Source organism: Pocillopora damicornis, chromosome 14 (assembly GCF_964200805.1).
Source record: "Pocillopora damicornis chromosome 14, jaPocDami1.2, whole genome shotgun sequence".
Classification (NCBI taxonomy): Eukaryota; Metazoa; Cnidaria; class Anthozoa; order Scleractinia; family Pocilloporidae; genus Pocillopora; species Pocillopora damicornis.
Window position 1 is genome coordinate 6,770,001 of NC_142683.1, and position 25,306 is coordinate 6,795,306.

The 25,306-nt window shown below is 36.4% G+C and overlaps 2 protein-coding genes, 1 long non-coding RNA gene and 1 pseudogene across 3 annotated transcripts in view; 2 read left to right on the forward strand and 2 right to left on the reverse strand.

Moving 5' to 3' along the window:
* Positions 1-2,188, forward strand: part of LOC149034203 (sterol 26-hydroxylase, mitochondrial-like) — a 121,004-nt pseudogene extending 118,816 nt beyond the window's left edge.
* LOC149034213 (uncharacterized) overlaps positions 1-2,359 on the reverse strand; it is an 11,791-nt gene extending 9,432 nt beyond the window's left edge. Inside the window, exon 1 of the mRNA XM_089193200.1 lies at positions 2,286-2,359. The gene's annotated coding sequence lies outside the window, so the exon portion shown is untranslated. The remainder of the gene's footprint in view (positions 1-2,285) is intronic.
* Positions 2,360-5,725: 3,366 nt separating this feature from the next.
* LOC113671070 (zinc finger CCCH domain-containing protein 14) lies at positions 5,726-25,260 on the reverse strand. The gene is made up of 15 exons (XM_027187281.2): positions 25,123-25,260; positions 24,470-24,512; positions 18,880-18,994; positions 17,961-18,007; positions 17,614-17,805; positions 16,175-16,316; positions 14,587-14,983; positions 13,432-13,604; positions 12,506-12,756; positions 11,234-11,351; positions 9,897-9,965; positions 8,896-8,987; positions 8,448-8,569; positions 7,020-7,120; positions 5,726-6,145 (listed from the first exon to the last, which is right to left on the reverse strand). The coding sequence occupies exons 1-15, from the start codon at positions 25,168-25,170 to the stop codon at positions 6,091-6,093; spliced, it is 1,965 nt and encodes a 654-aa protein (XP_027043082.2). The 5' UTR covers positions 25,171-25,260; the 3' UTR covers positions 5,726-6,090.
* On the forward strand, positions 20,863-23,574 carry LOC149034214 (uncharacterized). Its single transcript, XR_016182763.1, has 4 exons — positions 20,863-21,389; positions 22,428-22,553; positions 22,757-22,812; positions 22,954-23,574. It is a non-coding gene; the product is annotated as an uncharacterized LOC149034214 (long non-coding RNA).
* Positions 25,261-25,306: the final 46 nt, after the last annotated feature.

Consider the following 25,306-nt stretch of genomic DNA (forward strand, 5'->3'; position numbering starts at 1 on the left):
AATCCGAGACATCAGAAACATGATATTCAGTCACAACTTTAGAATCATTTTGAAGTGACTGTAAAAGGAGGCCTTATCGCGCTTCGTTTAAGAACCTATCAGTACAATTCAAAGTACTTTAATTCTCTGATAATGATAATAAGGGGAGGTATGGTAAATGCTTTGCACAATTTTTAGTTACTCGCTAATACACACTATAAAACCATTAATTCGTTCGCTGTGCTCACTCGTTCCATTTCAAAAGCTGCTCAACTCAGTTATTGACTATAACTTTATCTTTGAAATTTCCCTGAAAGGCAACGAAACAGCAAAATAACAAGAAATATTCAGAATTACATATTCGCTTTCAACTGGTTCGTCTCTGCATTTCGACAACTGAAGAAAATATTCTTCCACGTATAACCCTCATAGACGTGATAGTAATTTTCCAGATGTGCCGTGGCTGTTTTCTTTTTCTCTACACCCTCTGAAAGCTTGGAATTTTCGATGTCCTATTTCTTTCTACGAAAGGCGCCTTAACTTTAAAAAAAAAGCGAAATCAAACGAAAGCTTGACATTTATTTTCAAAGGAGGTTTCGCAGAACAATCCTGCGGATTTTTTCGTTGAGTCAACGCCGTCATAGGACGAGCGTAAACGAGCTAAACGCGCGCGTGAGTGCGCGCGTTTTGTCCCTTTCGCAGTCTAAGTGTAATGCCATCTTTCGTCCAGATTTCCTGACCCTTCTCCTTGCTTAAAATACAGCTCCAGGTTGTTCAGAGCCAAAGACCTCGATCATTCGCTAATGAGTGACTTCATCTCACGACACTAAGAATTTTTTTTTTTGCGGGACATGTAAGAAACATTTATCGCGGAAAAAGCCTATTTCTAGTATAGTTGTTCTAGAGAAGTTTTCGTGCTATTCTCGTCTTTCGAATGATATTTACACAGCAATACACATCATGTAATAGCTGGTAGTAAAATTCGTTGATGGTGACAGGAGCATGTCAAAACGCAATAATTGTTTTATGATATTCAAAATAAGGTTTTTCCTGTTTAAATCTAGAGTAAGAAATACTTTTGCATCCATTCTATTTGCGAAATTATTACCTCGCTCCTTGCAGTTCGAACAGCGGAGAAAACGTGATTCTCCTTAAGTGTTTTGAGTAAAAATCACCTATCATGATACCTTCACCCGTTCATCAGTAGGTAACAGAAACTGCCCTGGTACTCGTTCATTTCAGGCGCTAAGATGAGAGAATCATTTGGAGAGGACCTAGTAGTCGTAACAAAATTCAGAAGGCATGTGATATACAAAGCTATTTTTATCGATGGCTACATTGTCGACAAGAAGGCATTCACTCCTAAATTATAGTTGATAAACTGAAGACATATTCAAGGCACTTGTTTGACAATCGAGTATATTCAACCCCCATAAGAACTAGTATAGATTGGTCAGTAATTTCGATTTTGGGAGACGAAAACGTCACAAAGGTCTGTTATCTCCGGCTCTTGGTTAGAAATTTCGCTAAACGTAATTTTTGAATAGAAGCAAAATCTGCTCTTATTTGAAAATATGTGAAATGGTGATCTTTTGAGGGTGCTAATTTCGTTGTGTTTCTTCTATTTTAGAGGATATATAAAAATCTCCATGAGAATTTTTCAATAATCTTGAGAGAACAACTTAGCCTTGATTATGTGTCAGATATAATTACGATACGATAAGCAAGACACTCTCAGCAGGTTCCTCTCTCGCTATAGAAAAGTGAAGCTTTTCCGAATTTAGAAAAAGTTTCTTTCTTCTTTTCTGGTTTGATCAGGCTCCCCTTATATTCTAAAGATTTGTACCTATTTTGTTGGTATAACTTTGCAGAAAGTGCCAAATCATTGCCTAACTTCGCGAAAGTTAGATCATGAGGCAACCTCGAAAGTTGCATCAGAAGAATTAAACACTAATGCACTCATGACACCTGCTCATAAACAAACTAGATATGGCTAATTTTTCTTCATCTCTTTTTGATTTAGTTTGAATTAAAATTCCAGGTCCCCTTTTTCAAAGGTCTGTACTTATCAATTTTTGTCCAACAATTCAAACGAACGAACTGAATGGACTAAACGACAATAACGTTTAATCTCAGGGGATTTTCAACTTTCTGAGTGCTCTATTATTATCTACAAGGAAAAATTGTCAGAATACGAGGCACTATACGCTATGACGGGGCTTTTTCATCATGAGGCAAAACTTAAAGAAATAAAACAGGAAACGTTCCAGATGATCTTACATTGAAATGAAACAGAGACACTTTACCTTATAATTACTTCACTCTTCACCTCAACGTTCCTTACCTGAAGTAAGACTTAAGAGTCAATGGAGGATTGTTTTTAGAATCGACAGGTGCTATTTTTAATTACCACTGTAAGCCTAGTGTATGGCCGAGTTAAAAATATCTCATTAGGCGAATCATGCGATGCCTTTTTTTTCTTCTGTTAAATTTTCGGAAGTAACTCCAAGTCACCATTAGCAAATTTATTTTAAAGTATTTAGATTTCAACTTTCACCTTTATTTTCAGCCAGTTTAAAGTTGTGGACTTTAAGCGAAGTTCTAGAGTTTGTTTTGTATTCTTCAACTATCCAGCTGCGACACGATATTTTTCAGACATATGAATAAAGGGGTAAGTTTCTAAAGAAACTGTGGTGCTGCGTCGGTGGGAGAGTATAGCAGGTAATTTAGTGTTAACAACTGGGTTGGAAACGTAAATTAGCCACCGTAAAGGGTAAAAAAGCTGACGTTTCGCGCGTTAGCCCTTCGTCAGAGCGATTTTTGATGCTACTCTGGTTTTCAGATTTAATGAATGTAACCGAAGAAGTTACAATTTATAGACCCAACGTTTCGACACTCCTGTCTAGTGCCTTCATCAAGGGTGATCTAAACGCTGCAACAAGAGGTCCTTTTTTATATATTATGATCACTAATTAGCAGCCTTTTTTCTGACGAGGTGTAAATAGGCGTCAGGAAGCAAACCGCCATCGTCACGATTTAAAGGAGCGTGGGCGGAGTTAAAATGCCAAGCCTCCAAACAAAGGCGCTGGTGGTAACGCTGATTAGTGGTGATAATTTTAGAATTATCCCACCCAATTGTATGATTAGCTAGGCATGTATACTCCGATAAAGCTGAATTTTCCTTTTTGCAAAGGAAACTGCTTTTTGGTGCTCTTTTAACCGTGTACCAAACAGACGTTTGGTCTATGCGATGTATTCCTTGTCACCGTCATTGCAAGGAATAGAATAAATGGCGTCGGTTCGTTGTTCTTTCGTGACAGGATCCTTAGGTTTGGCGAGAATATGCCCCAAAGTCTGAAAAGGTTTTTGAGCAACTTTAACGTTGTGGCTATTCAAAATTCTCTCTCTTCCGTAACACCCTGTATGTAACGAATAACAGCAAAACTAGTCGCTGGTTCCTTTTCATCAAGAGCGTTCATATTTGTAACTGGGTTTGGCAGTTAAGGAGAAAAGTTTTTGTATAGCCATTTGCCTTTAGGACATTGGAAACATATTTCCTCTCCTCAGCCTTCGAATCGAGTGAAGATGGTAGACAGTCAGCCTTCCTAAGTAAAGTTTTGGCTACAGACTTTTTATGGCAAATAGGGTGGTGAGAATCGAAGGCGAGGTATTTGTCGGTGTGGGTAGGTTTACGGTAGACACTAGTCTCTAAATTACCCTGGACCCCACTGGACACTTTTAAATCAAGAAAGGGCAAATGTCTATCCTTTTCACGCTCAAGGGTGAATTGGATCGACGGCTCTACTGAATTCAAATGTAACAAGAGGCGCTCCGCAGAGACGCAGAGACGGGCGAACTCAATTTTTTTCCGATGCGAAATGCCTTGGACCGCTGTTACAGAGATTGCCACTTGACATTCATAACGAAGTTTCATGTAACATAGGATGTGTATCTTTGAGCTTCCAAACTTTTAACTTTGTATAAATTGTAACTGCTTACCGTATCTATTTCTCTGTACCTTAAGTCCTCAAAAGTTGAAGCAGGTGAGTCAATAACCTGACTTCCTTTGTTTGGAATTGTGTGATTATAGAATTTTGCTGTGTAAGTAACCTTAGTGTAACATGTAATAATTTTTTTGAGATTGCATTGAATACTCTTGCTCAAATTGCACGGAACCTGTGCTAGGATTCATTGGCACAAGCTCCTTGTTTAAATCAAATACCTGTCATTATGATTTGCTATAACAATATCAGTATTTACTCGTGTCCCTTTTCCAACAAACCAAGACTATCACTTAAGGGTCTCAATGGGGTGATGGCTTTTTAAAGCTTTTTTAAACGCTAATGAACTGCGATACCGGTGAAGCGCTTTATTTTCACTACTGCTCAAGTAGTGTACATTACTGCGAGGATCACTTTCATTCACGTCTTTATCCGCAGTTCAGATATACGACTTTCATATATTCTTCGCCGTTTATTCGTCACTTCACGGGTTTACTTAGAACCAACATAACAATCAGCTCCCAGTTGGCTTGTTAGCTCAGTTTGTGGAGCGCTGCAATGGTATCGCAGAGGTCATGGGTTCGAGTCCCGTACAGGCTTGAATTTTCTTTGTCTTTTTCCGGCCTTATTTTCATTACTGCTCGAGTAATGTACATTACTGCGACGATCACTTTCATTCACAAAGCTTTTTTAAGTCGTTAAAGCGATTCTAGGTTTGAATTTGCCGATTTTTTCTCCTAACAGCTACATTTTCTTACCGTTTTATGGCGAATGGTTAACCTCTATTTGAGACCCTCCTAGTATGCAAACCTACAGGCTGAAGTAATGACTGTAAATATATCAAAATCATATATTTGAACTGCGGACAGAAACGTGAATATGAAAGCGATCTTGGAATTTGAACTCATGACCTCTGCGATACGGATGTAGTGCTCTTCCAACTGAGCTAAGAATGTGTGATTTTCATATATTCACAGTCATTTCTTCATCACCTTACAAATCGGCTTGTTAACTCAGTTGGTAGAGCATTGCACCGGTACCGGTCTTAAATTTTTTCAGGCGTTATTTTCACTATTGCTCGAGCAGTGTTTATTAACGCGAGGATCGCTTTCACATTCACGTCTTTATCCGCAGTTCACATAGATCATTTCTCCAATAATATTCACAGTCATTTATTCATCACTTCACGGGTTTATTTGGAACTAACTTAGTGATCAGCTCCCAGTTGGCTTGTTATCGCAGAGGTCATGGATTCAAATCCCGTTAAGGCCTGAATTTTTTCCAGGCCTTATTTTAACTGCTGCTTAAGTAGTGTTCATTACTACGAAGGTCGCTTTCATATTCTGAAGCAAATTTGAGATCAACGAATGTTGTAGAATTTAGCAAAGTCACTATCAGTTTTTGGTGCTGCTGTCTGGCTTTTCACTTCTAAGCATCAGTCTACGATATGAAAATTGTCTTTCTGAGCCATTTGCTCACGAAAGCTGTATCAAAACACGTGTTTTACGCTAGAGAGCCTTGACACTATCGGTTCAAATGCCCCACCCTCCAAACCAAGGCAAAATTCCCCACTTCCCGGGCACGGACGACGGTAAAATGCCCGTGGGTTGCTCGAGGGGGGGGGGGAAAGGGGGGAAAAGAAGGGATGGGGGAGGGGATGTTAAAGCTTCCACTTGATCGGTGCATTAACATTAACATTGTGAAATCGGGCTGCCTGTAGATGAACCAGTCACGCATTTCACAGGTTTAGGTAGGAAACTGACCAAGTAAACAGCTTTTATTTCACCTTCCACACAGTCATTGAACTTAAATGACTCCGTGGCAATCTATCTAAGAAAAATACTTAGGAAATCAGTCATCTTAATTCTGGTCTCCTTTAACAGAAAAAAGATTTAAAAAAACAAAAGCATAATAGGTGAAAAACGAAGAGTCCTCGACGGGACATGTACAAATTAAAGACTCTGAAATTCTTTTGCGGTCGTCCACTTTTATACGCTTTGTTTCCTGCCATCAGAACGGCAATTGTTGATAACACAGCAACGACACAGTCGTAACTAGAATTGTATTTCACGAGAAAAATTCTACAATGTTGACTTAAACTAATTCTCTGCTATAACACCGGCATGGAGGTTACTTTCTGTTCTGAAACCGCAAAACTCCTTTCACTGCAAGCGAGAAGGACATTATGGTAATGTAAAAGATACTTAATTAAAATCAAGGACAAAACCATTCATTAAACATTAAAAAAAAAAGCATTTAACAACAATTTAAAAGCTCGTAAGATCGACACTGGATGATAATTAACGACTTCCCCTTACATAGGTTTTTCGTTTGTTCAGTTTATAAGCCATAGAATAAACAACTTATTAACCTCGACCGTTCGGTCGTTACGAAAAAAATCTCAAACCTCGACCTAGTCGTATTGACCGAGCGGTGCCTCAGTTTGAGATTTTCCTGTAACGACCTCACTCTCGATTATTAAGTAGTTAGTAATCACATTATTTTCTCGCGCAATTTGGGATATATAAGCGCATGTAAATTTTTCAGAGATTACAAATTTGTTTAGTCTTCGAAAAAGTTTCACGGAGAATTTGGCGGGCTAAAATGAAACCAGCTGACAAAAACCAGTGGAAAGTGAGAAGCACACAATCGTAGGATGAAAGCGGCCAAATGAAATCGACAACCAATTACTATGTTCGCGCCATTTTCTTGTAACGTTGGTAAAAAAAATCAAAGCAAATTTGTGACATTACAAAACATAAAACGAACACAGCTTGACATCTTACATAGAGGACAGCTCAGCCGTACCAAAACGTGCTTGTTGGAAATTCTTAGTCGGCCAATTACGCCCACAAACTCTATCGTTTATTTAATTCGATAACAGAGACCAGAAACGCGTCTTCCATCTGGAAATGGCGAAAGTCAGTGATGCCATGTTGAAAAATTTCCCTGATTTTTCCTCGAAGAAATTCCCCACCCCCGCATACTTTCCTAACCTGTGTTAACTAAAATAATTGAAATATTTGCAATGGAGCCTACCTTATGTGCAGAGTTGGTGCCACCCACTTTAACGAGGAAGGTTTGGCTGGATGAGTGAATGAACAGTTTGGCCTGGTGCAGTTGGCACCAAAACGACAAGCCTACAAGATAGTCAACAATGAAATCTTATTGAAATCAAATTTGTGATCACTGTACAGATACCTTCCCAAGCATTAGAAACCAATTAGTAACTAAACTTACAACATTTATATTATACAGCGCAGCGCATGTAATCAAACCAGACCATGCACAGGCTGGGAGAAACGAAATCCTTCACTCACATAAACGATATAGCTTTAAATTTACATCTAGCACTTTTTCACTCTGCTGCCGTCTTCAATAAATTCTCTCTATATATAAGTTGAAAACGCCACGCTAACGAAATCCAGCATGTACGTGTAGTTCGTCTACATGTACTCCTATAACCTCTAACCAAGCCAAAGAGCTTAGTGTTCTCCCTTACTAAAGCCCAACAAGTAAAAGAAATTTTCAGACTAGTAGAGCATTTCTTTTACCTGTTGAATTTTCAAGAATATCATGCGATTTTTAGCCCCCAATGTAGGCGTCTTCTTATGACGAGTTAACGTTAAAGAAGCACGCGATCGTTTATTCAAGCGGCCATGTTGGATGATTTGGAGTTAGAGTCGACGGTGAGAAAGGGGGCGGGGCAAGACGACTACTCTCTCTCCCACCCCCATCCCTTTCCTTATTTTCTACTGTCGCTCACCCCCTTGGTACAAATTTCTTTCTCTCCTCTGCCTTGGTATTAAAATCGAAGATTGCGATCATAGTTTTCGCTAAGAAAAAACTGAGCACTCGCTAAGCGATTTTAGGCGGTAATACGAGGTAATACAGGCGGTTTATTTTCACATTTACCGCCTTAAAAGGAAAACACACTAAATTACCAACAGAAATAGTCCGAGCTTGAAATTTAACGGACTCCATAGCCGTGTAAACATCGTTAATAAAGTTGTAGGTTCATGGTTCAGTACCTGACATTTCACTAGCTAAATCTGTTGGAATCCGAATCTATCATCTTAATTCTGACCTCTTACGATTTTTCAAATTTAAGTAGCAGGTGCGAATGTAGTACATACTTTGTAATGTTTAAGAATTAACAGTTTGACTCCCAAGAGTGACCAAGACAGAATTCCTCATTATAATATCACTACAATATCGAGCAGACAAGTGATGAGAATGAAAACAAAATGTCAATTCAGGGATTACTGGTTGATTCAATACCAGAATCTCAGAACTAACATCTTGAGAATTGTGCGGGAGACAGTAAGGAGAATTACCACCAGGATCTTGAGAGGGAAAGGATTCAAGAAGTGAGTAACCAACAAATATGCTTTTATTACAATGGAAATTATTTCTTTGTAATCAGAGTGCAAGGTTAAATGTTCAAGTAAGCGTCATAAAATATACCTTTGGTTGTGGATGATAGAAAGTACAGTCAGCTTTGGTACAAGACGGGTAAAACTTGCAAGGAACCGGTTGAGTAACAGGAGGTGGAGGAGTGAGGACACTTGGTGGAGGGAACATGAAGCCTGACAACATTAAGAGACACAACAGTGTTAGACCACCGCGAAAATGATCTGTGGTGAAACAAATCATACGTGAATATTTGAATTGTTTTGAAGCCCTTCACTAAGTTGACGATATAAGAGTGCAGCTCTCGAGCGTGCCTTCGTGTTTCGATCTGATGAAGGGCTTACGCTAAAAACGTCACTATCAGAAACTCTTTACGGCGGCCAATTAACATTACCAATTCAGTCGATAAAACCAAATAATCTTTTCGCCAATAGTCTTACTACAGTTTTCCACCAAAAGTTTTTAATGAAGCAAATAGTACTGATGTAACTGGATACCATACCTAAACCCATTCCTGGTATTGCAGCTGCTACGGGAGAAGTCTGTTGTTTGTTTTTTAACTTGTGTGTGTAGGGACAAACTGAATTAGTACACCTACAAAAGAAAAAACGAGAACCACGTAAATAGAAATATTTGGTAGATTGTACTTGTTTCTACAGCTGAAGCTTAAAACTATAAAATATAAAAACTATAAAACATTTTCGGTTCCCTTTTAAGTGATGTACTTACCTGTACTTATCAGTCATAGTCACAATTCTCACAGGCTATCCAAAGGCATGATTCAAATCACAAAGACATTTGAATGTTTTGCGCGTATAATGATTCAAGAAGGAAGCCTACGTGTACATTTCAACATAAAACACAAGTACACCCTGAGAAACTGTCACATCATGTTCACACACACACACACACACAAAAAAAAATCAAACTCCAATTCATCTAAACTATTTGAAAACAAATTTCTGAGCAGAGCATGCATTCTGGTAAAAAAATGCCTTCCTCTATTATCTATCGATTTATGCTGCAATTGGTCTGTTAAATAAGCCGGTATCCCTCCAACTCAGCAACAGTCACTGAGGTGCATCCCGTCTGCCAAAATAAGCTTTCGACAACATCTACAATAGTAAAGCAATATTCTCACCACAACTTTCTCGAACAGACATCCCTAATAACCTTAGCATTGTGGGTGAGGAAATGTTTTGTCTTCTATGCTGTAAGCAAACCATTTACAAATAGTCAAACTGATATCTGAGACAGCTAAATCCGTTTGTCTTGTAACGATGACTTTCCTCTTTCTAATTTGTCCGTTTTCAATGAATGAGTGAGTGATGCTTTTTTTTCTAAAATATGTTCAAAAGAGGTCATGTTACACACCCATTTTCCCAATAAAAGCCACCTCTCTTCCACAGCCATTTTCCTTTGACAGAAAGTGGTTTCTGAGGAGAGGTTCAGTTGTACATTTGAGCACACACAATGTGGAAAGTGCATTACATTAGCTCCTACCTTCCATCAAATTTACACAGTGGGTGAATGAATCTACAACTATCTCCAAATCTACAGTTCGGGAAAGACCTGAAAAAAAAAATAATAAAAAAAAAATATATATATATATATATATATGTATATACAAAACCCATTTGTTTTAATCCCATTTCCTTTTACAGTTGACCCAAAAAAATATAAGAAATTGTCTGGTTGTCATAAAGAGAGAGAAGAGAGATGTATGTTCCTGAAACTGTGAGTGTGTGCGTTTGTAAATGCATCAAACATCAAATTCTTGGATCACTATGAGTAATTAGCATCTAATTGATATTATTCCTGATATTATCACCCCTGAATCACGCCTTAAAGTCACGAGAAGAGGGGAAATGATTACCAACTGAAGAAGATTAAAACAAATTCTCCTAGTCAGCACCTTAGGAAAATGTACAGAACAGTATGGAAAATATGCAATTCAATTCTTTCACTACATGAAAAGTAAATTTCTCCTGAAAGACAGTTCTTTATCATATGAACACCAATGAAATGCCAAGTGAGCTTTCGCCCGAAAACATGATATCTTCACAGTGAAAAGATCACTGATGTTAATTACATTATTAAAATAGCGCCTTTTGATGCAGCGCTTTTAGTAAGATATTAAAGTGAAATGATTTAGTATTTCATTTGTGTTTATATAATAAATAGAATATTACATGGCCACTTGGAGATATGAAATTTCTCTTTTCCCGTTGAAAAATATTTTTCAACACTCGAAGAGAAATTTCGTATCTTAACGCGACCAAGTAATATCCTCCATGTAACTTGTAATGTTTACAGTACGTTATTCATTGGCTTAAAAAACAGCCTATCAGAATTAAATGATGACGAAACCATTAACTCCATTCTCTTCATATTAAAGCCATATGCCCAATACATACAGTACCGCTCGAAAGTAAGTTGACAGTCCCTCGAAACTCGATCCTCGATTCTCGAAAACTTCAAGGATCGAGACGCGAGTCGAGTTTCCAGATGTTCAAGATATGAGTTTCGAGACGTTCAAGATGCGAGTTTCGTGACGAGTCTCGAGCACCTCGAAAGGAGGAAACGAAGGAATTTTCGCGTGATTAATTTTTCACATGTGTACATATGCGTTTCCTTCACCCCCAGTGAAAAATAGTCAAGGTTGCAAACAAGAATCTTTGGCCCCTAGGAGTGACTAGCACCGAATTTCTCCTTACAAAACACCAGTAACACCCCTGAATCAAGTATCAAGCATGTTTTCAGGAATTTCTTGCTCAACTCTTGTGACACCTTTGTGTAAATACACTGAAATACCTGAAGAAGGAAAAAAATGAAATCACCTGCACATCACCGTCGGGTGGTAGAAGGGACAATCATCTCCATTTTTGCAGTCGGGCCAAAATTTGCACTTTTCTGCTTGTTTGTTTTGATCTTGCATCGACTCGCCAATTTCAGCTTCTGAAAAAATTAACACCCGAAAGCAGAAGTTTTTACCAGAAGCACATAACTGATAATGTACACTGACGATTCTTTGATCAATCAATTAATTCCTTTGACTAATCTACCATGTACTGATTCTGTTGACCACTGAATCTTTAATGGAATTGATCAGATAGTTATATGCAAAACTTTATCATGCTATACATAAACAATAGCCCCCATTTGGCACAAAAATATGCAGGAATATTTGTCGGCAGATACTATTTGTTCTGAGATGCGAACCGTTTTCCGTGGGGAAAGCTCCCGAAAACTGCGAGCTTTGAAGGACAGATTGTGTCCTAGGACAAATATATAAATGTGCGAGCAAATTATTACACTAAATTTCGTATCCTTAACGTATTTTTGAAACGCGGGGGGGGGGGGGGGGGAATGTTTATGAATAGCTTATGGTTTGCTGCATGGAATGTATACTTCTCTGTGTTCTCTGGTATGACTTTATGAACAAACAAAAATGTCTCTTCTTCTGTCACAATTGCTAAACTCTTATCCATCTTGAATTACATTTGAGACAATTGCTTTTATTCTACCAGACGTAAGGTTTCAAAATTGGGTAATATCTCTTGGGATATCCCCTCGGATATTCTCCCGTTTTTCCTAGGGGGGGGGGCATATTCGATCACGTGGTGAGTTTAGACCATTGGCGTGCGAGCAAATATACTCATGGATTATGAATTAATTTATCATATGACCAGTAGGGCCCCGGGCGTGCAATACCACAGAAAACCATAGTAAAACCTGACGCGTGTAGAGTTGGATAAGATGACAGGAGCCGGTCCAGAAAAAGCCCTGAGTTAATTGTTCTGACTTGAAAAACAAAGGAGAAATTTTTAATTGTGGAATCCTTTCTTGTGGTTATCCCGCATGCTCCTGTCTATCGCGACCTAATTTGGTTGAAATAACAATTTTCGAAATTTTCAACACTTTCTGGTCATATGGTAAATTGCTGCGCTCAGTCCGTGCGTCATGACCTCAAGCCAAATATTTTCCGTCCAACCCTACCACCCAGTCAATAAGTACATAATATTCTATTCTGTATTCTATTACATATATATATAGTATCTTTTACCAGTAATATCAGATTATATTACATTATCTCACTATAGGAAAATTACCCTCATCAACAGGATCCAGATCAAATGTGATCTGCTGGATGACAGGTTTTTCAAGGGAAGCCACCTCTAGAGGTGGTTTTATTTCTTCTGTCTTCTCTGTTGTGTCGATCTCCTCAAAATCATCCAGCTCAGCTCTCTTCTTCGGTTTCCTCTTCTTCTTTTCTTTCTTCAGTTGTACATCATATTTGTCTTCCATATCACTGTCCACTCCGTCAAGTGTTACAATGAACTTAGGACTTGCTGGTTTCTCCCTAAAATCGGGAAAAATTTAAGAGTGAAATTTCTTCTTACAGTACTGTTAATTACAGTAAGGACCTCACACTGTCTGTATGGGAAAATTTGGGGATCACTCTATGTTTTTACCCTTCCTAGTAGAACTAGACTTCATTTCAAGTATAATTTTGGAATGAAGAATTCAGATCCAAATACAAACACGACTAATTTACAACTTATAATTGCTCTATACACTCCCCAGAAAATACAAAACTTGGTAATTTCACTCAGTTGTTATGCATAAAATGGCTAGGAAATGAACAAAGTTTCAAAGTGCAAGTACTTGTTGGCCTCATTAAAGCTTTAATTTGTTTCTTCAAGCTCTCCTTCCCAGTGCCACCCTGAATAACCTAGAAAAGGCCCTAAAGTTTTAACCATCAAAGATTCTAGACAATGAGAATTACCAACCTGATTATTATAAAGACATACATGTACAATATACAAATGTAAGTAAAGATGTTTGCAAGAAATAAAGTGAAACTGAGTACCCTTGAAAAAATTTGAACTGCAGATCTTCTGATTTTGTGGTTTGATGCTATAAACACAATTTTCTTCATTCCACAATCTTGGCTCAAAATATACCATCTGCATATAAAACAGTCACTGTGACAGGCTTTTTTAATTACAATTCTGTTCACCTACATAACACATACTTTTTAGATTTAACAGCCCTTCGCTTTTTCTTCCTTTTCCTCTTCTCTTCATCCGAATCTTCTGCACCAGCCTGGCTATCAGCAAAGGCTACAATTCTGGTATCACCCACAGTTGGCTCAGGAGAGTACTCTAGTGTTTCAGTTTCCGAGACATGGAGCTCAATGACAGGTTCCTTGGAGAGAAGGAAAAATGTATTTGTTATTTCACAATTATATCTTTTTATCAAATAAGGTAAAAGAGAAAAACACTGCAGTATTACAGAAGATGCTTTGAACCATGTGATTGTGTAGTGTAATATTCAAGTGGGGTAAGATAGATGTGACTGGTTTGTGTGGTTAAGCATTGTGCAGAGTCTCTGCATCACAAACAAGTTCAGCAAGTAAAAAGACAGGTGGAGCAAATATGGTAGAGCTGACAAGCAAAAGCCTGGATACAAAGTTTCTTAAGAATGATAACAAGATGTTCAACTTCATCACCTGCATCAATTGGAAAGGAAAACACTGCAAGTGTTCAGAGAGAGTAAAGTGATCAACAACAAATGACAGTAAATAAGTATGAAAATCATATGTGTGAACTGCAGATAAAGAAATGAATATGGTGGCCATCTTCCCAGTAACAAACACTAGTCAAGCAGTAGTGAAAAATAAATAGGTTCACGGGTATGATTTTCATATATTTACAGTCATTTATTCATCACTTCACGGGTTTTTTTGAAACCAACATAATAACCAGCTCCCAGTTGGCTTATTAGCTCAGTTCATAGAGCACTGCACCGGTATCGCAAAGGTCATGGGTGCAAATCCTGTGCAGGCCTGAATTTTTTTTCAGGCCTTACTTTCACTGCTTCTTAAATAAGAAGTGTTCATTACTACCAAGATCGCTTTCATATTCTTTTCTTTATCCAAAGTTCACATATATGACTTTCACATACTTACAATCATTTACTAGTCACTTCACTGGTTTATTTGGAACCAACATAATGACCAGCTGCCAGTTGGCTTGTTAGCTCAGTTGGTAGAGCACTGTACTGGTTCACAGAGTTCATAGATTCAAATCCTGTAAAGGCCTTATTTTCACTACTGCTCAAATAGTGTTCATTACTGCAAAGATCACTTTGATATTCATTTGATCAACTACCTTTATGTACACCATACCTCTGGTACTTGTGTGACTTCTGAATCTTTTTGTTCTTTCTCAACTTCTACATGCTTACTTTTTCTACTTTCTTCATCACTTTGAGTACTTTCTGTAGGCTCTTCAAATTCCCTTTCTATATCTTTATCACTACCTCTTCCTGCTGCTTCTTCAGTTTCCTCTCTGTCCTGTTTCATTTGCAAAAACTGCTTCTGTAATTCTCTGTGCTGCTGTAGAAGTAACTCTTTCTGATACTGTTTCTCTTCATAACTATGGGATACAATTGGAGAAGGCGGCGAAGTGGGGTCATATTTCAAACTGGAAGAAATAAGCGGTTTGTTAACAGAAAGGTGTGCTTCTGCCACAGCTTTCTTCAGAAGATTTCCAGAAGCTTGCTTGGAGGGTGGGAGAGTAGGTCTGCAATATAAAACAGAGAAGAGAATAAAATAAAGCTCAAGAGTTGTTTATGTGCATTTATGAACGTAGTACCATTTGAAGATGGGGATGTAAATGCAGGTGTCAATATGTATGTTGTGGTTCAATTTTATCCTTAGTTCAAATTTTATTTTCTCTTATTTTTGGGTATTGTAATGTATGATAATGAGTTTGAAACAAAGGAAACTAAAATTTGAACCAAGGATAAAATTGAACCACAACATGTACAAGTTGAAACATACACTAACATGTTCATGACTGATTTACACTTTGTAGAGAAGGTAAGGAGAACCATTTCAAAGATCATTCAGTTGAACCTATATTAATCCTTTAACTTCCTTGAGTGACCAAGACAGAACTTCTCCTTACAATATCAATACAATATCAACCAGATAAGTAACGAGAATAAAGAAAAATATCAATCTGGGTATAATTAGTTGATCCAATACTAAATTCTCAGAACTAACATTACAAGAATTGTATAGTTGACAGTAAGGAGAATTACAAATTTGATCTGGGAGTTAAAGGATTAAGCAGTCACCTGTTGGGTAAAGGAAGTTGACTGATTAACACAGGTTCCACAGAAAGGGAATATTAAAAAAAAACCAAAGAAAAATGCCACTTTATGCCATAATTGTAATACCATGACTGCTACACAGAGATGACCGCTTACTTAAGGTGAATATAGCAGTTCTTTAAGGGAAAAAATTCTTGGACTCTGAAAACCCCATGCTCAACCCTTTAACCCCTAAGTGTGATTAGCATCTAATTTCTCCTTACAATATCAGCCCTGAATCAAACATTATGGTCATGAGAATTATGAAAATAATCACCAGCTTAAGAAACCCATCATTGTTTAACAAGTTCTCCTTGTCAACACTTTAAGAAATGTATGAAGAATTGTATGGAGAATATGCATACTGATGTTAGGGTGTAAAGGATTAAAACAGGGTGACCTCCTATTTTGGCACCACTCATTCCAAGGTTAACAGTACATGTACATTGTTTTTATATCAAGGAAATGTTCAAAATAACCGTTACAGATATTTCCCTCTGACCTCAAATACGGTCTAAATCACTGACATCCCTCAACTGCAAAAGTTAAGTGTTGCTGCATGCATGATTGAGTTTCATGTGCACACATTGTATTGTTAGAGATCATTTAAAACATACTTTCGTTCTTTGACTTTCACAACACTGTGTAGATTAGAGGCTCTAGAGTCTTCTTCATCAGATGACGAGTGCTTCCGTTTTCGTACTGTGTCCCTTGATGACAGACCAACGGTCTTCACAACATTGGTGCTTATGCTTTGCTCTAAAAGAGAAAATTAACACAAAGAAGTTAAACAGAATGCATCACAGAAACCAGGTGCATAGTTAGCTTTTCGACTTGTTGTAGGCCTGTAAACTGAGAAAGTTAAATTTTTGTTTCAAAATTTGCAATAGTTAAAAGTGCATAGTTATGACATTATAATAATTATACTAAATTATACTAAGTTTGTCCTGGGACTTCATGTTTTGAACTTAAATTCAAGGTAAAAGAGCAAAGATACAGATAAGGAATATGAGCCTAGCAAGATTTCATCACTTGTCTGCTGTGTGTCTGACTGGTTTTGGGAAGCTTCCAAAGACTGAGGCAAATAAAAAAGTTACTCCGAAATCCTTGTTCAGTCATAAGCAGTCATGAACCCCTTTAGCAACAGGTATGTCCACTGACAACAACAGCCACTTAGATATTGTTCAAGAATTGAATGTTTGGAGGAGATGCAATACTTCCAGGGTAAATCTCTCAAGTGAGGACATTATCAGCTGACATACCAGCAGGCCAGAAGAGGGTTTTTATACTTTGAACCCTCCCATTAATTTTTGCATTGTGCAATGACAGCAAACTTTGTTGCCTTTTTTTCCTTTCCAGCGCAGCATTTGATATCATTTTTTTAACATCTCTATGACTAGAATCCACAAAACAAGTTTGTTTCTCTTCCACATAAAGTCATAAAGATGAAAAAGTTAATTGCTTCAGCTGGTTTTTTTCCACTGGCTTTGCTTCTTCTAAAATAATCAGAGGACAAATATCAATCTAACAAGAGGTTATGGTGTAATAACTCTCTGGTGATTTTCCACCATGTAATGTAAAGTATCCAATAGAATTGCAAAAAAAATTAATGAGTGGGTTATAAAATGTTTTAAAAAGTTCAATGCATATTCATCACTAGCTAAAAATGTTTCATTCTTCTCTTTGTTTTTGCTATGGCCAAAGTACTACTACATTCCAAGGAAAAAGAAATCACTACAATTAACATTCTCAAAAAACCAAGGAAAGAAATTTCAAGAATTTTGGATTCTAAGGTTTACAAATGGGGTACAGTGGGTAGGCTTGTTATTGTAGAGAACAGTGGTACATGGTATAATTGTTACCCTTGTGTTATTAGTATATTCAGGGGCTAAGTTACCAAGTAGCTCTACCAGGTTTGAATTATCGTTATCATTATCACTGATAGGTGCAAAAAAATGTCTCTATTAATTGATTGATGGATCGATTAATTATTGGATTTCTAACCCTCAACTACATTTTTTTGTCCTTCACAGTAAAGTATCATGATGGTACAAACTTTCTATCTTTTCAGAAGACTTTGAAGAGTGTCTTTGATGCTCCTCTCTTGCGTCTGTTCTGTGAGGGCTTCGGCATCTTTCTTTAGTTGAAGTCTTCGAGTTAGCATCTTTCTTTTCTCTGCTCCTGACAGATTCTGTCTTTACTGATTTAATAGGTTCACTTGCCAATAAATTTAACTCTTCTGTATTTTCTGGCGAAAATGAGTAATAATAAAAAAATTAAAAGGATCAGTGGAGCATTTTTCCCAGTCCAATAAGCCTAGGATTTCTATCCACAGTTCTGAGCTGTAAAAGAGTTTCTTAATCAAGGGTTCAGTTAGGCTTCATTATTTACATGTAGCATTACCTTGTAAACTTGTTACATCTTGAATTTTTTGTATTATGTTCACAAGCCTGCCGACAAAAAAATAAGTACTTATGAACTAGTAAATAAATTCATACAATGGTGAAGAAGCATTTAATTAATAATGGTGAAGAAGCATGTAATTATTACACCCAGCAGTTCCACTTTCATGATGATTTAATTGATAATTATAATAATAACAATAATATTTACACTTATAAATACAGCACAATATACAATATACATATGGATATGATCTAATGCATTTTAAAACAACTGAAATAAAATAAGAAAACCTAACAGTTAAAAAAAAATAAAAACACTAAACATAAATTTGTATCTGCAGATCTCGCCACCATTGAAATTACTATCTCAAAATAATCTGATGTCTTTTTTTTCTTGACAATAATTATGCAATATATTTATTGTCAGCATGCCACATTTTACATTTTTCTTTTAAATCCAGCCTACCAATAGCAAAAGCAATAATTTCAGATCAATATGGTTTTAAACTAGACAGACGTGTATTCAAATTGCTTCAGGTGCATTGCCATATTCCAAATCATTTTAAAACTATCAGATATACATGCAAGTTTTTAAAAATTGGAGACTGTGTACAGTAATCACAGGGTTGTGCTCTAGCGCTTCCCACTGGCCCCTTACTTTTGTACTTGGACAACTAAGGAATCTGGGTTATTTTATAAAAAGTGTATGCGGCACAGCCTGGATTTCTCAATCTCAGACCACTGAGCTCTCTTCAATTAAACTTGGAGCACAGGTTTCAATCTCCATGTACTTTATGCTAGTTTTACCAAATTGAATGCAATTTTTAAAAAGACCCTGCACTCAGTTTAGAAAACTTTTTATGTATATAGCAGTTTTCACTCATCGTATAATGTACAATTTCCATCTTTTTACTAACCATTCAGTGAAGACTTTTGTATTTGCACCGAGAAATAACACCAGGTCCTCTGTCATCTGTTCTTTACTCCTCTTGTTAGCCAGCATAACCATAATATAATCTGGCAATTCCTCATCTTCAAATGAAGTTTTAATCATTTTAAATCATTGTTACATGACTTTCAGTAAAATTTACACCAATGAATCACCAAAAAGCAGATACAGAACCACACCAACTAATATTTAGTTCTCTTCTTTTAACCTTTTAACTCCCATGAGTGACCAAGACAGAATTTCTCCTTACAATATCAGCCCAGGTGGAAATCTTATTAAGATCTTGGAAGATCTTGGAAGATCTTGTAAGATCTTGGAAGATCTTGGAAGAATCTTATAAGATGGCAATTAAGATGAAGATCTTACTAAGATCTTATTAAGAATTAATAATCTTAATAAGATCTTGCCAAATTTCTTGAACAAATCTTAACCAGGTTTGAGCATTGTAAGATCTTAAAAGATCTTATTAAGTTTATACAAGAATCTTGTAAGAATCTTGACAAAATTTAACAACACATGGGGATTAAGATCTTGGAAGGTTCTTAACAAGATCTTATTAAGTTTATTTAAGAATCTTGTAAGAATCCTCACAAAATTTTACAAGAAATGGGGGTTAAGATCTTGAAAGGTTCTCAACAAGATCTTATTAAGTTTATTTAAGAATCTTTTAAGAATCCTAAAAAAAATTTTACAACACATGGGCATTAAGATCTTGAAAGTTCTTAACAACATCATATAAAGTTCACTTAAGAATCTCAGTTGTAAGAATCCTAATCTTTAAGAAAAGGAAGATCTTACAAGTTTCTTGACAAGATCTTGGTAAGTTTGTCAAGAATCTTAATAATTAAGTAAGATTTGTAAATGTAACATCATAAAGATTCTAGACAGGATTTCATCTAAAGTTCATCTAAGAGTTTTGTAAGAATCAAAATTTTAAGATCAGTAGGAATTTAAATGTTCTTGACAAGATTTATCAAGTTCATTCCAGTACATTCTTGAGTAACTTGAAATGCTTATCCTGTTCTTTTCATAAGAGAGCATGGGGATGCATAAGGCTTGAAACCTCTCACACATGATGTGAAAAATCCCATGTCCAAAAGGGGATCAAATAACGTCAAGTAAGCTTCTATGGTATGGTGTGCAAATTTCAGACCCGAGAACACAATACACATGCAGCTGCTTTCTAACGAGGTAATTGTTCCTCTGGAATTATGGTATCAACAGATTAAATTTGGACAGACTTTTCAGATTACATTTGATGATTGATTATGAAATATACTGAACAGCTAGTTTAAATAATCTCTAATCATGTTCATAGGGAGTGTCTAGAAAGGGATTAAACCTTCCCATCTTTGCCTTGAACATAAAGACACCCGTAGATAATGTCACCACATTCCACAAGCAAGAGACTTACGCTGATATGGTTCAGAAAAAAAAATATGGCAGTATGCAGACAGATGGCAGAATGAAAAGATGTATTTAAATAAAATTCATAGCTAGCTACTTGTAAAAATATTTTTCAAGAAAGTTGCACGAAATTTGTACTTTCACCAAGGCATTCCACGCCACAGCGCATTCGCAGAATTGCATATTGTACACTTGATCGTTGTTGTTAACCGTTTTTGCACCATATCGTTTCGGGCAAAGTTCGACAGAAATTCTACTTTGGTCGAGTGTTATCTGCCTGGTTGCGAAATTTAACTGTGCCTTACAGCCCTAAAGAAGAAGAATGATTTTGAGAATTAGGATTTTACCGACCAAATTCTTTACAAAATAACTAACAAATAAACGTCGAAAATTTGCAGACTGGTCAGATGGCAGAAATTAAAAGTATTTTTAAAAAGTTTATAGGTAGTTACAAAATACTTGCGAGAGTTGCGTGACATTTTGTACTTTCACTAAGGCTCTCCCCAGTCTCCCGCTACGGCCGGCGCAAAATTACAAATTGTTCACTCGACCGTTGTTGTCAACCGTTCACGCGCCATTTCGTTTCGGCAAAGTTCTACAGAAATTTTACTTTGGTTGAGTGTTATCTACCTCGTTGCGAAATTTAATTGTGTCTAAAGCCCTGGCGAAGAATAATGATCTCGAGAATAAGGATTTTACAAGCCAAGTTCTTTGCAAAATCACTAATGTTACTGTCGCTTAAAATACAGAAAATGACGCAGTCGGTAAGTAACATGAGTTTACAGCACACCAGAGAAGATAAATCGCGTTTTGCTTTTCTTGTGAAAGAACACTACGATTACACATTCAAGGTTGCGATATCCTTGTTTTATTCTGTCATGTGAAGTGGTCTCAGGTGAATAGTTTACACATCTAAGCACATAGAAAGCACACGTATGATTGTGCACGACACTCGCTTCATAACTCAAGGAACACATTGGTCTTGGTAGTTTAAGTATCTTGAGAAGATTTCCAAAAGAGCAACTTGTGCACGACTGCAACTGAAGCAAATGAAGGCAAATCATCCCGAAGGTAAGTGCTACTGACTTTTATTCATTAAGTTCACGTTATCAACATTACACATCTGGAAGGTGATGCGATAGACTTATTTCTCGCACTTTTTAGATTCTTTTAGCATGGACGAAAAAAGTGACGATAAGTTTATGTAATTGCAAGGCCACGGTATTTTTATATAAGGCAAATCATAAAATCTCGTTAGGGTTCGATTTCGTCAGGAAGCGTTTTTGTTTAGAATTGAGTGGAAACTGACTAGAGATGTAACGCTATCATCATCAAAACCCCGTAACGGCGGCTGCTAACCTTACTGCACTTGTAGCAATTCTCTCAAGTCAGTTTTAAAAGAGAGATTGTTCCGGATTTAAGTGTTGTAGGCAGAATCATCGTAGCTTCCAGTCGTCTCGCATGGAAATGGTTCACAATAAACAATTAATTTGTCTTCGGCTTTACTAATAACCACTAGAAGTTAAACTAGAAGGGTGCAATAACAACGCGAAATCGATTATGGAATTACTTTATTCCCAAATAATGAATTATAAATTGCCACGTTCTACTTAAAAGTTTCCACTGATGATGATGATGATGAAAGCCAAACTGGGTTTGATTATCACGACCATGTCCACAGTGATGGGAATCTTCCCAAAGCAAACAAAAATTACCAAAAAATGGGAAGTTCTTCTGATGATGTAAGAACTCTAAATATTCAATGTTGGTGCATGATAGTTCATTTTCCCCCCTCCTTCAAGACTTCATTGACTTAAATGGCTTCAGGCAGAATTTTAGCACTGTTATCCTGTTAATTTTTACTCTAACACATTCTATACCTGTATTAATTCCATGCAACATTTTTTGTATTTTGTTTGGTTCTGTTTAGTTTTTATTTGTTTTGTTTTATGAATGTGTGGGTATTTTTTTCTGGTTTTCATTTGATGCTGAGTTATGATTCCTAGCTTCCCTTTCTCACAATTTTCTTTGTTATAAAGGTTAATGAAACTTAATTCAGTGGAGGGATTGCTCAACAAATGTAAACATTTTTTCAATTCATATTCACAGGAAAACTGGAGAGACAGGATCACCTGTAAAAATGATTTTATCCTGAATAAAGTAGACTTTGAGTCCCATCTTGATGCTACAAGCACAGAATGGGATAGAAGGGTGGCAACTCCTGATTGTAAAAAGGTAATTTTTCATTTATCAACTTTTTGTGGGAATTTGGAATAGCTGTTTCAGCAGTGCAAAGCGTAAACAAAGTTTGTTGGATTGGAGTTGGGCAGTGCAAATTGCCAAGATTCATAACTGGGAACCTGTGCATAAAAATTTTGCTCTTCAAGATGATAAATTCTTGTTAAAGATAGTCACTACCTCCTTTTCTTTGCGTACAGATGAGGCATGATGGTGATCAAGGAGAACCATTGAGAAGCTCCTCCCCTCTACCTTAGTAAGTACTCCTCACAATGAAACCATGCTGCTATTACTCCTCTCTGGCAGGGATTTTAAAAAATATGCTCTCAAGGTTTTAGTATATTTTGTACCTGTATACAAATTACTATTTTCTTTTTTTCTTTTTTTCTTCTCACAGGAGCCATAAAACAGAAATTTGGTGATGCCTAAATGAATAAGAGGTGGTCTCAAATAAGGCTCTACTTGAATAAAAAAATTGCTTGGATTCCAAGAGAAAAGTTTACAATGTAGAGGGCAATGTTGAATGAACTAAGGCTTGGTCCATATTTGTACAAAATTGAAATATTTGCAAATTTGCTTGTCAAGTAGCTGTCAAATTGACTAAAATGCCAACTGAGATGAGTGATGGTGAGCTTTAATTCTTTGAACACGTTTGCTGCAATACAAAATTTTGTTGTTTTTTTTTGTTTTCATGCTTAAATTATTCTAAAAGAAGAAAAACCATTGCAGTTTGAATCAAACGAAGAACAATTTAAAACTGGGACATGCCTTTAGTTATTATGGCTTTTTTGTGCAAGGATAACTATGGTAGTTCAAATCAAACTGTCAAATGACTCCAACAATTAAAACAATTGTTTTTTTAAATTTTTAAAACACACCAAAGGGAAGAACAAGAACTCTTCTTGTACAGTTGTCATTTAAATCGTGCATGTTTACCAGTTAACGTTTCTTATCAAGATCTTTTTTAGTAATTAATTTCACAGTGTTGAGAATTTGCAATAAATTTTGCTTAATGTTGGATGAAGAAATTCTTTCTTAGTGGTGATCTCCATTCCTCAATCATCCAGTTACTGCATATTGCATAAACCATCAGTTACCTACTATGGTCTGAAAAAAATATAATACTTAAGAATTTTTACAGATTCTGCAAAAATTCTTGTAAGTTGTTTGAAAATCTCACAAGTTCTTGTAAGTTCTTTTAGAGATCATTAAGACATTGTTGAGAATCTTAACAAGTTCTTTTGAAAACTTGTGAAGGTACTTAATTAAGATTCTTGTCACAGGAATCCTACCAGATCTTGTAAGATTCTTGTAAGTTTCTTACTAAGATACTTATCAAGATTCTTAGTTAAGAATCTTATAGAATCTGGTAAGATCTTGTCACAAGATTCTTGCAAGAATCTTGTAAGATCTTACAAGATCTGGTAAGATCTTGACACAAGATTCTTACAAGAATCTTATAAGATCTTACAAGATCAGGTAAGATCTTGTCACAAGATTCTTACAAGAATCTTGTAAGATCTTACAAGATCAGGTAAGATCTTGTCACAAGATTCTTACAAGATCTTGTAAGATCTTACAAGATTCTTGTAAGAATCTTGTGACAAGATCTTACAAGATCTTGTAAGGTCTTACAAGATTCTTAATTAAGAATCTTAATAAGAATCTTAGTAAGAAACTTACAAGAATCTTAGTAAGATCTTAATAAGATTTCCACCTGGGAGTACAATATCAACCAGATAGGTGACGAGAATAAAGAAAAATATCAATTTGGGAATAATAAGTTGATCCAATACTAAATTCTCTGAACTAACATGATAAGAATTGTACAGTTGACAGTAAGGAGAGTGACAAATTTGATCTGTGAGTTAAAAGGTCAATACCACTCAAAATAATATATTTGTATAACTTACCAACATAAGATCCCAGTTCTCGTAATTTTGTTTTGACAGCACTCTGAAAAGTTTGGAATCATAAAACTCTTAGCAGTTAAGTATTTAATCCTTTTTTGGCTAAACTACATAATTTAGGGCCACTTTTAACCTTCAATAAAATAAGTCCGCTTTTTAGGCTGCTGCCAAGCCAAACGAGACTTAAGACTTAAGCCCTAACAAGCATATAAACTATTCCTCGTTCCTTCATCTCCTACCGAGCCAAAAGAATCGAACGATATGCATGTTTCTCCCTTCAAAACTGACCCTATTTTGTGTAGTTACTCTCCTAACTAAAAAGTTATGAATAGAGTATCATCAATAAACAAATTCCAGAACACTTCCTTAAGATAAAAAAAAAAACTTTGACCTGAAAACTTTATGGAGATATCATTGACTGTCTCTTATCTAGAAGGCTGATGATATGTGCCTTACTTGATCTTCAAAGATACAATTTAACAGCCGAGACGGATGTTATGAGATGCATTTTTCAGCTGACAGGTAAAAACAAATATGGCGGCTTACTGGGTGCATGTAGTTAATGAATTTAAACGGCAAACAATCCAACCCTAAAACCTCGTCTATTGAGAGTTTAACAGCTACCGAATAAATCCACTACTATCGAAGCTACTCACCCTAATCTTTTGACTTATCTCGTTGCCAATTTCCATGTTAGATTCCATCAAAAGAAGGTTTCAGTGCTCTCCACAACGACTATCTATTCGTTCAACGCGGCGAGGTCGCATGGTTGCTTGCATTTTACAAAATACTTCTGGACAGGACTACTGCGTGCTCAAATATTGATCGTTAAACTCCGTC